The sequence below is a fragment of the Camellia sinensis genome, chromosome 14, assembly GCF_055761805.1.
Source record: "Camellia sinensis isolate YWXY chromosome 14, ASM5576180v1, whole genome shotgun sequence".
Taxonomy (NCBI): Eukaryota; Viridiplantae; Streptophyta; class Magnoliopsida; order Ericales; family Theaceae; genus Camellia; species Camellia sinensis.
In genome coordinates this window covers 45,873,795-45,889,836 of record NC_138974.1, presented here as the reverse complement: position 1 = coordinate 45,889,836, position 16,042 = coordinate 45,873,795, and the positions used below count along the sequence as shown (strand labels likewise).

Here is a 16,042-nt window from a genome sequence, read left to right as displayed (position 1 = left end):
GGTCAACATTTGTGAAAACAATTCCTTCTCCTCAAGGAAATAAGAAAAAACTTTTTGCTGCAGCTCAAGAGGCGACAAGAAAAGATGTAGAACGTGCATTTGGAGTGCTTCAAGCACGATTTGCAATTGTGCGTCGACCAGCACGTTTTTGGAATACTAAAATGCTTAAATATATTATGAAGGCGTGCATAATTCTACATAATATGATCATTGAAGATGAGCGGGATGACAATGGAGTAAAAGATTTCAATTATGATCAAATCGATGACAGTCCCCATGTAACAATGTTACAGGAGAGAACTACTGAACTTATGGAATTCATTCAATGCCATCATAACATTAGAGATAGGCAAACACATTCTCATCTCCAATCGGACCTTGTCGAACACTTGTGGCAATTACACAGCGAGTTGTAAAAGTTTTGAATTTGAAGTTTCATTTTATGTAGTATGCTATTAGTTTTGAATGTAATCAGTATATGCTTTTAATTTATGTGTAATTTTATAATTCTATATGTCTTTTAATTATATGGTTATCATTTTAATTCTATGGTTTTCACTTTAATTATATGGTTTTCACTTTAATTATATTTCCACTCTTATCTTCTTCCCATTTCCATATGTTATTCTACTCTAAATGGAAAGTCATTAGAAGTAAACCTTAAAATTCACTTAAAACTTGTCAAAATAGTTTCAGGCTTCAGCTTTCAAGTTCAGTCTGGCTTCTAGAAAGTAAATGATGCACACACAATTTCCAAACCAGATTAATACCAAGGTAATTGGTATAACATGTGTGTGATGTATTTAATTATTAACACATGAATACATTGACAAAAAGATATTGGTTTTCATACAGATTCTACATTCATAATGCATACATCAAGACTCAAGTCCACCAAAATATGGGTAAATACATCAAATTTACCTTACACAATTAACCATTCTCTAGTTTTTGCCTTTTGGTAGCATCTCTGTCTACCCCAAGAGGATTCCTCAAACTTCTCTCATCTGATTTAGTTAATGGCTTTTGTGACCTGGCAGTTAAAGGCAGCAAAGTGAATTGAAGAAACAGATACAGAAAATCAGAAATAGACAAGTGGGGAGGGGGAGGACAAAAAGGAAGCAAATATACCGGAATGATACTAAACAAACCAGAAATTAATAATAACGATAGTTGGAAATCAAAAAACACTATCAATAGTGCAGGCAACAAATTAAAAGATAATGACAAACTGTTAATATTCAATCATACTGTAGAAAGAACAACTATAACCTTTCCAAGAATCGGATGGAATGAACTTCTCTTCCTTGGCTTAGCTTTGCCAAGTGACTTGCTGTAGGTTGCATTAGAGTTGAACTCCTTATTTTGGATGATTTGGCCACAGACTTTATTTTTGCTTTTGGAATATCCTCAGCCATACCGTTACGAGATTTTGGTCCTGCAATAGTATAAATTAGGAACCATTTGATTGAAGCCAGAGAAGAGTGGGGGAAATTACTTAAAAGAAAAGAAAAGGATTGGCTTATCATCTATTTAATGAGATCAGATATATTATATTGGTATAGCCCTAATGACAACTTAAAAAGTGACACTTCATCCACCTTTAAGCTTGCCCTGAAATTTAGTCTAGAAAGTCAAAACTGTTATGGTACTTGAATCTTAACAGACTACACTAGTTATACTTGTACACTAGTTCTCCAAATGATGTGTGTCAAGACTAAAGATAAACCCATCATTGAATTACTGTCTCTACCGTGGGAACAAACTACAAACATGTATTTCCATAGCATAATATATTCAGGAATTGTCAAAAAAATCTCAACATAACCAAAATCCAATCAAATTGTACTAATGTGGTCACAATAAAAATATTTCTTCTAACCAAAAAATCAGTCACTGAATAATGAGGCATCCTACCCATTAACTTGCAGTTTGATTTCCAGCAGATATTGATCTTCAAAAAAGAAATTGGAATAGGTTCTAGTATGAGATCAGTTCATCTAAATATGAACTATAACACTATCAGTTCATCAGTTCATCTAACAAATAAAATACTAGCAACCACAAAGATAGTCAAATGGTTCCAATTATGTGCTTTCTTGAAATCCTAGAATGAGCCCACAAATGAAAAACAAATAGACTAACTTCAAAGGTTACTTTTTGTGGAAACAAAATCTACATATTTCAGAAAACAAATAATAACACAGAATCATGTCCTCTTCTGCTTATCTACTATGTTCCATCTCATCCACAAGGAATCAATCAATAACTTCATTACTTGATATCAGCATTTAGTCATCCTAAATATTTTCTTACTTCTACTTACAAATTATTTTGTTCTAAATTTCTTCCTTATCATTAAGAATAAATTTCCACGGTGCCACCCATTTATCAAGCATGAAGCCTTTTTTAATTTTTTTTTTTTTTTTATCATGTATGAAGCTTGAATCATACAAGGAGGCAAGAGATTTATGAAATCATTTCTAGTTTCCAAAGACGTGCCCAGGAAACCAAATTCAACAACATTAAATTGTGTTCTATGTTATCCAAATCCGAAGAAACATCAAATACTAAACCCAATTACGTTCACTCACTTCATTTTAGTAGCCTAAGTTTCTTATAAGCATTTTATCAAACAGTTGGCAGGCCATTGTGCAACAACATTAAATTGTGTTCTATGTTATCCAAATCCGAAGAAACATCAAATACTAAACCAAATTCAACAATTTCAAATATATGCAAGATGTAATCTTTGATTTTTCATAAATACATTTTACTATTAGCCAGAAATAAAGAAACAAAATAGTCTGTATAAATTTTCTTCTCTGTTTCATCAATATTTTCTGAACCCATTAAAGATTGATCAATATTTTCTGTAATCTATCAAAATTATAATAATAACAGAATGGCATTAATTTTGGGTCAGAGTTCAAATCAAGCAAAAAACAAAATGAACAAAATAAACAGAAATGAAAAATTTTACCGCCAAAAACAAAGTTCAGCAGCCAAAAACAAATAAAAAATTAAAAGGTGCATGAACAGTACCTCGCTTGTCCTGGCGAGGTACTGTAGCTCACAATCATCTTGGCGATGCTTGGGCGAGTCTGCTGGAGCCATCGTTTACCCTTCCAAGCTAGCTATAGTAACAAATATGGAGGAATAGAGAGGCTTCTGGAGATGCTCTTAGTGTAGTGTTTGGTTTGAGTGTTTGGTTTGAGGATTTATGGAGAAATTTGGAAAGGGAAACGGAAAAGGAAAAAAGTGTGTGAAACTATGTGAAATATAGATATGTTTTATTCACATTTCACCAATCTTTTTCATTTCTTTTTCCAATTCCCTCCTCAAATCCCCTAACCAAACACAACATAGGTGTCATATCCATTGGATCATATAGGCTATTGTTTGGTTGTAAATTGGTAAGGCGGATCAAGATTTCGGTTGGACTATCCATCTTACATTTGTGAAATTATTGTATTCTAATTGATGGGATAATTATCTCATAGGATTAAATGATAAAATGACATATTTGTCTTCAAAGTATTTGATTTAATTATGTATTATATTTAATAAATTTTAAATGTCTCAATTTAAAAATAAAATTATTTAATTTTTATTCATGTTTTATTTATTTAATTTTTTTAAAATAAATTTTTATAGATGTTTTATTTTAAAATTTTATTGATATTTTTTAATTTCATTATTTAAATTTTTTTTGATGTTTTATTTAATTATTATTATCTTTTAAAGTAGGTTTTTCTTTTAAGGTCACTGGCATTATGATTTTACAGTATAAAGGACACTCAATATTTTCATAATGTTTAAGATCCCTCAAGTTGATCCAGAAAAAATTGGTCTAGAGAAAATTCACGTCACAGAGAAATTTTCCACTGTAAATTTCTCTGCTCTCACCTTCTCCAAATTTCTCTACCTTCCATATACTTCCCACTCTCCCAGAGAAATTTCTCTGTCTTTCCACAAAATTAAATCTCTAGAGAAATTTTAAATTTCTCTGTTTTCCCTGCCTCTTCTAGACTCAACACTCTAGAGAAATTTGAAAATTTCTTTGACTTCACCGGTTTTCAATTGATCAAAATGAATCCAGAGAAATTTAAAAATCCAGAGAAAATTGGTCAAAATGAACCCAGAAAACCCAGAGAAATTTGAATTTTCTCTAGGTTTGATGTGTATATAAGAACCAGTTTGATATGCATGTGTATATAAGAACCTATTTGGTCAAACACTAGTTTGATGTGTATATAAGAACCAGTTTGATGTATATATAAGAACCTGTTTGGCCACTGAGATATGTGTATATTTTGGTCAAGAACACTGAAATAAAATAACAACTCTGTTTGGTTTGTGAAATAAGTAAGAAAATTTTTAAGCATAAACTCTTCACTGTTGATGACCTTTAGAACAACATTTAGTCCACCAAGAAATTGAAATTAATAAATCAGTTATTTTCCTATCTTTCTTCTATATTTTCTCACCAACCGAACAAGAAATCAAGTTGGGATTTTTTAGACAAGGGTTTACCTTCAAGAGAGCCAGTGAGCTGGAGGACGTTATTGGCAACGGAGATGACTTCAGGGCCAATGCCATCACCTGGAAACAGAGTGATGGTGCAGCGTCGTGTGGGTGTGGCAGCGGAGCAGACGACTACTTTTTACCTTCTGTTAAATCTCTCCGGCGACAGCAACGCCTCTGGATCGCCGCTTCTTAGCCAGCTCGACGAGAACATCCCAGCCCTCGACGACCTCATGAACATCGAGCTCGCCACCATTGTCAGTCGAGCCATTTCCGGCCATTTTTTACCTTCTGTTAAATCTCTCCAGCGACAGCAACGCCTCTGGATCGTCGCTCCTCAACCGGGAAAAGAAGTGTGATATGACATCAACGGTTCCGATATAAATAGAGTAGGTGATGAAGATGATGAGGATGAGTATGAGAGAAAGGACTGTTTTTCCGATCATCTTCATTTTCTCTCTCTAGAAAGCTCTGGGTTTCTCTCTTTGTATGTATGTACATGTCTGTGTGTAGTGAACTCTCTGTGTGTGCGTGTTTGATTGTGGTGATGAGTGAGAGTAGACAAAAGGAAGGGGGCTGAATTTCTCTGTGATAGATGGGAGGGACCTTAGATATCAAAAAATAATATTGTGGACATCTTCCATTATTAAAAATAGAAGAGGGACTTTAGACTAATTTTCCCTTTAAAGTAAATTTATTTTAAAAAAACAACACAATATTTATTGATATTTTATTTTTTTAATTTTTAAAAATAAATTTATTTAATTTAAAAATAAAATAAAATAAATTTTTATTTAATCTAGCACAAAAAAATAAAAATATTAAAGACAAGTTTAATATTGCTATTATTCAGTAAACAACTTAAAATAGGAAAATTGTCTTTTAAATATTTATCATTTTTCATAATATTTTAAACAAATTTAGGATTTAATGGAATAGTTATTTTCATACATCTAATTTCATGACTAAACAAATATAGGATACATATCTTTTCTAACCAAATAATTTAAAGACTATGTATCATAAGATTAACAATCCGATCAATTATAATTTTTCTTTATCCAATTCGTTCAAACAAATATAATCTTTGTATTTTCTATTTGTGACTCTCTCGCGTGATTTATAGAGCTATAATTTTGAAATAACAAAAAATAAGAAAAAACAGATTTGTGAAGTGAGAAATAGAAAGTGAAGACATTGAAAAACAAAGATGCAGGAAATTGATGGGTGATAGTAGAAGGTGAACAGGAGCTTTAAACCTCCCCCCGGGGTCTGGGATAAAGGTTGGGGTTAAAATAATTATACAGAACAAAATATGTTATTTTAATTAAATATGATAAAATGTCACATTTAATTTATAATTATTTTATTTTTTCTCTTACTAAAGTTAAAAATTCTAAAAAAATATATTCCAAACGAGATTTTTTTAGCTCAAAACTAAAATAACTAAAAAATCAAAAAAATTAAAAAATCAACCCACACCCTAAACAAATCCTTAGGTAATGATTTGACGTAAAAGTAGGGTTATGGTTTGCAAGAATTGAAATTAATTTTGGTATTTAATAAAAATGTCCAACAATTTTTTTCAAAATTTGCAATTAGTTGATAGAAATTCAAAATTTGCAATATGCCATTTGACAAATGACTATTTTAACTAAAAGTTACTACAAATGTTTTTAAAAAATTGAACTCATACTAAAAAAACAAAAAAACTTTATTATTCCTATTATTTTATATATATATAAATTAAAAAATCATTCTCAAATATATTATTTTTTTAATCTCATATTTTAATAAAAAATAAATTTAACTCCAAACAGAACATATGTGCTATACAACAACGCTACAGACCATTTTTACCACTAACACCATCACTAATGATGTGATAAGTAAAAAAAAAAATCAAAAACTAAGGCCTCGTTTGGGAACATGCTAATTTAGTAACTTTTTGGCTATTTGGCTAAAAAAGTAGGTAAAAAAAACTTATATGTGTGGGATGACTTTTTGGCTAATTACGAAAAGATATGCAAAAAGTAGAGAGAAAAGACAATCTTTGACTTTTTTGTATAAGTTGTTGGTTTTTTGACTAAAAATGTAACTTTTTGACTTTTTAATTAAAATGGTAAGTCTCCAAAGAGGGCCTAAGACACAAAATACATGTGACAGTAGATAAGACCCACTACCACGTCACTTTTCATGTGCTATAAGCAGTTATGGGTTGTGAATTGTGGGCAAATCATTAAGCGGTGTCACGAGTCATTACCTTATATTATTTATGTAAATTAAAAGTCAATGACTTTTAGTTGCTTTTGGTGTTGTACGATTACTGATTTTGTTTCTTTCTATTTGTGTATATGCAAATGTATCTGTGTTTTCATAATTGTGAATTGTATTTTCCTCGGTCTCAAATCATTAGTTTGATATAAAAAATAAAACTATATTATCAAAACTAAAAAAAAAAAAATTATAAAATAAAACATTTCATTAAATACTTTTAGCTTGTAAAATAAAATTAAAAATTTAAGAATAAAATTATTAAATACTTTTAGCTTGTAAAATAAAATTAAAAATTTAAGAATAAAATTATTTTTAAGTTATTGTTTTGCATGCAAAACAAAAACTTCAGATATAGTTATTATTATTATTTTTTACAATCAATAAGAGGAAAATATACAAAAAATAACAATGATCTAAAAATTAAACTTAGGGTTGTTTTGTCAACTTAAAATTTTAAAAAGTTACTACAAAAAAATATAATTTATTAAATTTTTTTTATACATATTTTTCATAAAAAATTAAAAAATTACTAAAAAAATTAATTTTAAAAACAATGTGACGAAGTAGCTTGTTCACCACGTCAATGCATTAGACTCGACATGTGAATGTGTTTGGAGTAATTATGAACATGACTACAGTAGCCTAATAGTCGCTGAAGGGCGAATTAGAGGTTCATATCTTATTTTGATAATTAGTTTTATATTTTTTTGGGTAAATTACATTTACCTCCCCTGCAGTTTCTGACAAATACAAGGACCTCTTCTGTGGTTTGAATAATTACAGTAACCTCCCTTACTTTACCTGACAATATCAAGATTCCCCTGCTATAAAAAATCACTAAACGGTGTTACTTTTTCCTTCGAAAATTACTTTATTTCCCTTCCCTTTAAAAATATTAAAAAATATTTTTTGATTGGAGGATAGGTTTAGAGTGTTTGGAGCGGTATTTTTGGATTTATTTTTTAAAAATATTAAAAACTGTTTTAAAAAATATATATTTTTTATTATAAATATATAATTTTTATTTAAATATTTTATTTTATTTTATTTTGTAAATATTTTATTTTTTAATTTTAATATTTTAAACTCAAAACACAATTTCACACTCAAATGGTAACCAAACACATAACTCAAAACTCAATTTAAAAATTATTTTCAAACCTCATAACCAAACACATAACTCAACACTCCACACTACTTTCAAAACTTTACATTCAAATCGTAACCAAACGCATAACAAAAAAATAAAATATTTAAAAATATATTTATAAAATAAAATAAAATATTTAAAATAAAAACTATATATTTAAAATAAAAATTAAAATTTAAAATTTTTTTAATATTTAAAAAATATATTTAAAATATTTTAAAAAAATACAACACATAGATGTATAAAATATAATGCACATTAAAATAAATAAATAAATATTTAAAATATAAAATATTTACCCTAAAAAAATAATTTCAAAAAATTTCAAAATTTATAACCAAACAAATTTTTTCTTTTCAAAACTCATAACTCAAAATACGACTCTACACTCAAATCATGATTCTAAAAATAATTTTAAAAAATAAAATAAACTTTTTTGAATTTTTTTTTCTTTTAAATAGTGTTTTTGAAAAAGTTTGGTTTTGAGTTTTTGAAAGAGTTTTGAGTTTTGAAAAAAGATTTGAATTGAGTTTTAAGTTTGTGGGTATGAGTTTTGAAAATAATTTTTGAATTGAGTTTTGAGTAAAAACATGTTCCGAAAAAAGATTTTTTTAGAATCATGTTTGGTTCTCTTTTAGAATTCCAATTCTAATTAGAAATTTTCAAAAAAAAATTCAAAACTCATAGATTGTTAACCAAATACACAATTCCAATTAGAAATTTTCAAAAATCTTTTCAAAACTCATAGAATCACAATTCCAATTAGAAATAATTTCTTGAATTTATTTTTTTAGGGTAAATGTTTTATATTTTAAATATTTATTTATTTATTCTAATGTGCATTATGTTTCATGCATCTATGTGTTATATTTTTTTTAATATTTTAAATATATTTTTTAAATATTAAAAAATTTAAATATTTTTATTTTAAATATATAGTTTTATTTTAAATATTTTATTTTATTTTATAAATATATTTTTAAATATTTAAATTTTTTTGTTATGAGTTTGGTTACGATTTGAATGTAGAGTTTTGAAAGTAGTGTGGAGTGTCGAGTTATGTGTTTAGTTATGAGGTTTGAAAATAATTTTTGAATTGAGTTTTGAGTTATGTGTTTGGTTATGATTTGAGTGTGAAATTGTGTTTTGAGTTTAAAACATTAAAATTAAAATATTAAAATATTTACAAAATAAAATAAAATATTTAAATAAAAATTATATATTTAAATTAAAAATATTTTTTAAAAAAACATTTTTTAATATTTTTAAAAAATAAATCCAAAAATACTGTTCCAAACATTCCAAACCTATCCTCCAATCCAAAAACATTTTTTAATATTTTCAAGGGAAGGGCAATAAGGTAATTTTCTAAGAAAAAAGTAACACCGTTTAGTGATTTTTGACAGCAGGAGGAAATCTTTATATTATCAGGTAAAGTAGGGGAGATTACTGTAATTATTCAAACCACAGGGGAGGTCCTTGTATTTGTCAGAAATCTCAAGGGAGGTAAATGTAATTTACCCTTTTTTTTATATATATTATTCAAATAAAAAAAATTAAGTTAATATGATAATTAGGCAATATTCGACATCCTCTACAAAAGTGGTATTTTTTTTTATCTTTTCATCTTTTCGAGTCATATAATCTCTCTATTTTTTTGTACATATTTTTGTATTAAATCAAAAAATATATTTATTTATATCATCTCAAACACCCTCTTACAATTTATTCAATTTATGACATTTGTCTTAGAAAAATAAATGATAAGTATATTTTTAAAAACAAACAACTGTAATTATAAAAACTAATTTATAAATGTATCTCTAAACCTTCACGTTTTCTTTCATTAAATTTAAATTTGATAAAAAAAAATTTAAAAATCATTTTGAATCATTTCATCAATTATTCATCGAATAAAGGGAGAGACATATTTTCCATCAAATTGAAAACTCATCAAATATTTCAAATTTGATAAAAATTTTTAAAAAATGAAGCATTTGAAATGACTTTTTTTTATTTTTTATTTTTTATTTTATCAAATTTGATGAAACAGAAATTTGAGAAAACAAAAGAATTTGTAAAAATGTTTTGATGAAATTTAATGTAAAGCTTGGAGTAATGTTGATATCAAATCAAGTTTTTTAATGTTATTTTGAGAATTAGTTATTTTAGTTAATTTTTCAATTTTTTCAAAAAAAAGTGGAGAAAATTAGATAAAAGGGTTAATTTTGTTTTTTTTAGAATTTAAAAAAAAACTACTTTAGCGTGTTGTTAAAATAACACTCAAATTTAAAATAAATTTGAATGAAAAAATTAGTGGTCTGTTAGAGGTACTCTAATAATTAGCTAAATACTCAATAATAATAATAATAATAAATAATAATAAAAAGTCAATTCATTATCTTTATTTTTTTACAAATATTTTCCATAAAAAATAAAAAAAAATGATTACAAAAAATGAATTGTAAAATAATAATTAAAAAAAAAATGAGAATGAAAATTTGTTAGGAAAAATTACTCTTGAGTCCCATATTGGAAAATGTTACTCTATCTAGTCCTGAATTTTTTTTATAAACCATTTAGTCCATTTTTTACATCACAACATCATCATCAAAACAATATCAAACATCATCATCAAAATAACATCAAACATCACAAGACATGGACCAAGTTTTATACCTTCTCTCAATGTCTCTGCGGGGCTCTTGGGATCCTTCTTCGTCAAGACATGGACCAAGTTTCTGGACAAGTCTGGACTCCTCAAACAGTCTTTCACTCGCCAAGAGAACACCGTCATTCAGACCCTGCGTCGTCGCTACCTCCGGCATCGCCTTCAGCGGTACGTTCTTCTCTCAGATCATGAAACCCTAGGCGGCGATCCATCCATCGCACCATTAGCTCCTACTCCGTAACCGCCGCAGACGATGGCGACTGCGCCGCTTTCGTGGTTTGTTCTAACATTGAACATCATCGAATCTGGGTTTTGGATCGCGATGCCAAGTCGGTAGTGATCGAAGTCTGCCTTGCGGCGTTTATTGTCGGAATCGCGTTCGGAGTCAAATTGATCGGCATAGACGAAACCCTAGGAATCGAAGAGATAGAGATTTGGAATTGAAATTGTTGAAGGTGAATGAAAAGGAAATGGATTTGAAATGAGAATTGAATTGAAGTCAAAGGTTTTCGATTGGAAAATTGAATCAGGATTTGAATCTGAGATGATGTATACTATAATGGATTATCAAAGAAGTTATGATGATTTTTTGTTTGTTTTTTTTTTGTTTTTTTGTTTTGAGAGGCCAATTTGATGTTTGATGAATAATGTTTGATGGTTGATGAATAATCCTAATGTTTAATGGTTGGGTTTGATGTTTGATGAATAATGTTTGATGTTTGATGGATAATCTTAATGTTTAATGGTTGATGTTTGATGAATAATCCTGACGTTGATAATGCTTGATGTTGGATGAATAATTCTAACGTTGCTAATGTTTTCACCGACATTATACGAATAATCCTGACGTTGCTAATGTTTGATGTTTGATAAATAATTCTGACGTTGCTAATATTTAATGTTTGATGAATAATGTTTAACAAAAAAAGGCTTATAATAAACTTTTAAAGAAATTAGACCTATTAGTCCAACAAAAACCCTTCAAAACTTAATAGATTAACATTTTCAAATTTAAAATTTATTGGTGCTTTTTCCCAATTTGTTATTACAAAAAACAGAAAAGGTCCAAAAACGAACATTGCGCGTCAAAGAAGCCAGTAATTTCTAGAAGGTCATAGAATGCGAATCGAAACTCCGAGAGGTACTCGGTCCACCCCTTTGCTTTTACCATTTGTTCGACTATAAAAGGCGCATTCCACCCTCTCTCTCGGTCCCTCTCCAAAGCTCTGTTCTTTGACGCAACATCGATTGCTCTCTCGCTCCTTCTCCTCCTCAATCAGGTACATTCCCTCTCCAATCTCCATTGTCTTCTTCTACATATCCACATTTATATGTATATCTTTTCTGTATTTGTACCTTTTTTAAAAAAAAAAAGAAATTTTGTATATATGTGCCGAAATTCCATTGAAATTGATGATTTGGGCGCCAAGTTTAGGGTTTTGTGTTTGATCTGTGAGATTTGGATGAATTTTTGTTTTGATGTGTATGAATGTAGTTTTGATTTGGTGAGTGTGTATGCATTCTGTATACGATATTCGTTTATTTGTGTTTTGAGAAGGTTCGGGCCTTGGTACAATTGAAAAATGAAATGTTAGGTTTTTTTAAGAATCTGTTAATTATATTTTGTCTATTGGATTTGAGATTTTGAGAGTGTTGGGCAGAGAAGCTGAGGATATGACTTATACAGAACCTATGATGGTTACGTGGAATTAATTATGTTTCGAGATCTTGAATAATCTTCAATTGAGTGAAAAGTTAGCATTTTGGGAGTTTGAATGTGGGGATTGTGAGACAGATCTTTGATTTTGTTCTATGTTGGTTAGGGAAAATTTAGGATTTTGGGAGTTTGAACGTGGGGACTGTGAGACTGCAAGCCATTTATGGAGCTTTGTAACAATTTTTATTTTGTTATCTTGGTTTTAGGCTCCGCTTGTTTCGATGTAAAATATTACACAAAAAATATTTTTCTTTGTAAATTGATTTTACATAAACAAAAAATAATTTTGTTTTTGTTTTGGCGTTTGGTTGACATTTGAAACAAAAGTATCTTATCTATAGAAAGAGAAATTTTGATTAATAAAGTGTTATTTATGACTTTTTATTGAGCTAAGATACTTATTTTAAAAAGCTGAATGTGTTGAAAAAGTAGTAAGAGTCAATTTTATAAAAATTGCCTTATAGAATTTTTAAAATTAAATCACTTGTGAGAAAATGATATTTCTTTAAAAAATGTTTTACTTGCTTTCTGTTCAACTAAATAACAGAAAATGACTAAAATATTTTTGTCAAAAATATTTTTCATCAAAACAAACTATTTTCCCTCTTCATGTTACTACAGTTAATGTCTGGCAATTGAGTGTTTCATTTTGCTTGATTGTATATAAGCTGTGGAGTGTTAGTGTTGTGTTGTCTAGAAAATGGAAAGTTTTGTTTTGCTTGATTGTTTTCAAAGCTGTGGAGTTTTTTGGATCGAATATGAATCATTTTTCTCTTTGCAAGTTTTTGCACCCATCCCATACTTATGGGTTTATTGCACATAATAATGGAAAATGCATGCGTGGCCGAATACGATAGCTGATTGCACATCGCTATTGGGTTTCATATTCATGTCTTATCTTTTTTTGAAATTTTTTATTGGGTCCAAGTAGTCTTTGATTTCAGTGGAGCTATTACTAAGCACTTATTACTTGAATATGTTGTTTTTTTCAAGTGCTCATAACTGAATGGATAAAGGAGCACATGTAACTGAAGTTTTTTGGCCCTTAATCTTCTGTAATTTTTCTTTAGTTCAATGTTCAAAATATTGAGAATTATATGTATGATTATTGATATTTCCTTATGGATGCTTTTAACCTAAATAAATAAATAAGATGGTCATGTCGTTTGTAAAATTGAGCGAAAGGTTTTTGGTGCACAGTCTGTATTACTTATTATTGTAAGACATTTATTTGCATGTTCTGACTTTTTTTTACATGGTTGCCATTACTTATTTGCTTTTTCTGGTATGCTACTGAATTGCTGATTTATTGGTGATTTACATAGGTTATCTTGTTCAACGACGTAAAAAATTCCATTTGGGTTATTTTTTTAACTAGTGAAGCCTGTGGAGATGGAAGAGGTAATGGAAATTTTATTTTAATGCTTTTGATTGTTAATTATGTGTTACCTACTGTTCCAGGTTTATCCTAATGCGCCTGGTGTTTTCAATTTTATGTTGTTTCTTTGGACAACTGTTTGATGGCAGGAGGGTCACAAGGTTTCCCTGAATGTGTATGACTTGAGCCAAGGATTGGCTCGCCAGCTCTCCACAACTTTTTTGGGAAAAGCTATTGAAGCGATATGGTAAGTATTTTATTTGTTGGAGGTAATTATGAATTGGAAATAAGTGAATGTGAGTGGTGACATTGTCTTGGAGGTCAATACTTTCAAGAAAAATTGATTCAGCAAATATACTCCATAAAGCTTGAAATAGGTTCTTTCCAGTGATTCATCCAATTCCACAATGAATGCGATTCACAATGCTAATTAGTGGCTGATATATTATTATTATTATTATTATTATTATGAAAATGTCTCACAATCAAAACTCTTGCACCTAAAATCTATCAAATAATGATGGGTGTTTTGGTTTGAAATGGAAGAACCACAAACAACTACATCATTCTGTATGGATATTTATTTTATACTAAAAAAAATGTTGTTTTTTTGTCCTCATCTAATAGAGGTTGGGGGAATATGTGGGAAGTCGTTTTGGGAGCACTAAATAGGCCAGCCTGTCAGTTTGATTAACCGGTTACACGAGGGGGCCTACTAACATTGTCCAATTAGAATTATGCTGTTGCATATTTCTGGTTTTGAAAGTTAATGGTTTGTTTTACGTCTTTGAATGACAGGCACACAGGAGTAGTAGTTTATGGTAATGAATATTATTTTGGTGGTGGTATACAGCATTCTCCTGCTGGAACAACGCCATATGGAACCCCAATGAGAGTGGTAGATCTTGGTGTCACGCATGTGCCCCAGGAAGTTTTTGAAATGTATTTGCAGGATATCAGTCCCCGGTACGCTGCAGAAACTTACAGTTTGCTCACTCACAATTGCAACAATTTCAGCAATGAGGTTGCTCAATTTTTGGTGGGTGCAACTATTCCAGACTATATCTTGAACCTCCCCAATGAAGTTATGAGCAGTCCAATGGGTGCTATGATATGTAAGTTTTCTTGTCCAAAACCTCCCAAGTTTTTCCAAAGGCAATTATCTTTAGATTTCTTTGAGCTTATTAATTGAAATGCATCATGTTCATCGTGGTTCCTATTTTGGAAGTGTTGTTCTTTTGGTGCAAGTCACTTGAGAAATGGGACTCTTGCTGAATTTTTGTCTGCAAAATTTTAGAGCACCTGTAAGCTTGAAAATGAATTCTGTTCTTTAATGTCTTTTATAGTTTCTTTATGAATCTGTGGGTTTGTGTCTGAATCGAAGTTTCTCTTAGGCTAGATATGATATTGAACGAGTGAAGCGGATTGTATTAGAAACCTTATTTGAGCAACTGCTTAATTTAATTGATTATTATTATTATTTTTTCATGCAGTGCCTATGATACAGCAACTGGAGACAACGTTGAGAGCAGGTGCTGTTCCCCAAGTGCCACAGTTCCGCCCCCCTACACAAGCCCAGACTCCCCAGCCAACAAGCACCGTCGGGAAATCTGTAGCTAGTGGTAGCAAGTCATCAACAACAAAAGTGAATCTCAAAGAGAGTGGAAGTAAAGTGAAATCTGAAGAGCAACTTGCCAAGTTTGGGGAGTCAAAGAAGACGGACAAAACGGTGTCACAGTTAAAGTCATCTGTCAATGATCCTATTGGGAATGCCCGGAACAAGGTACAAGAGGAGATCTGCGCTGAATTCACTGCCATTATGGCAAGTGGGACATTACGTGCCAGTGAGGCTGCAGCACTTGCAACCCGAAGGGTGATGCAAAGACACGGGTATGCAAATACTGCACAGAGCTAAGTGTTCAGAAGGATTGTGTTCCATTTTTCAACAGTATTGTTTTATTGGACATCTATATTTGTGGGTTTTAATGAAAAACCCCATTGAAATTTGTTGACACATCGTTATTTTAAACAGATGAAAACTGTCTGCCCGGTCAGTATCAATCCAGCTGCCTTGAAATATATTTCCTATTTTTTTTTTTTATTTGTTATATTTAATTCTTCCCTTAATGAAGACCTAGTGTTTTTGTTGTGTTTTGCTTTTCATAACCACTTGGTTTTATGCTGTCCAGTCCCATATTTTTATATCCATTATAATAATGTTAGACCTTAAAAATTTTACTAAATGTTTTACATAGGTGTAGTATTCATATAATGTGGGTTTCATGTGAGACTCAAACCCATGTGAGATATTTAATAAAATTT

The 16,042-nt window shown here is 29.8% G+C and overlaps 1 protein-coding gene and 1 long non-coding RNA gene across 4 annotated transcripts; one reads left to right on the top strand and one right to left on the bottom strand.

Moving 5' to 3' along the window:
* Window positions 1-778: 778 nt before the first annotated feature.
* On the bottom strand, window positions 779-3,180 carry LOC114288536 (uncharacterized). Of its 2 annotated transcripts, XR_014350584.1 has the most exons (3): window positions 3,046-3,180; window positions 1,273-1,438; window positions 779-1,033 (listed from the first exon to the last, which is right to left on the bottom strand). It is a non-coding gene; the product is annotated as an uncharacterized LOC114288536 (long non-coding RNA). The 2 variants fall into 2 exon arrangements; XR_014350583.1 differs by lacking the exon at window positions 779-1,033 and having other exon boundaries at window positions 1,119-1,438.
* Window positions 3,181-11,654: 8,474 nt separating this feature from the next.
* Window positions 11,655-15,799, top strand: LOC114317736 (PPPDE putative thiol peptidase family protein). 2 transcript variants are annotated; one of them, XM_082905696.1, is made up of 5 exons: window positions 11,655-11,905; window positions 13,668-13,743; window positions 13,870-13,967; window positions 14,519-14,835; window positions 15,214-15,799. In XM_082905696.1, the coding sequence occupies exons 2-5, from the start codon at window positions 13,735-13,737 to the stop codon at window positions 15,633-15,635; spliced, it is 846 nt and encodes a 281-aa protein (XP_082761822.1). In that variant the 5' UTR covers window positions 11,655-11,905; window positions 13,668-13,734; the 3' UTR covers window positions 15,636-15,799. The 2 variants fall into 2 exon arrangements, with proteins under 2 accessions (XP_082761822.1, XP_082761823.1); XM_082905697.1 differs by having other exon boundaries at window positions 11,841-11,907; window positions 13,673-13,743.
* The last annotated feature ends 243 nt before the right edge of the window (window positions 15,800-16,042 follow it).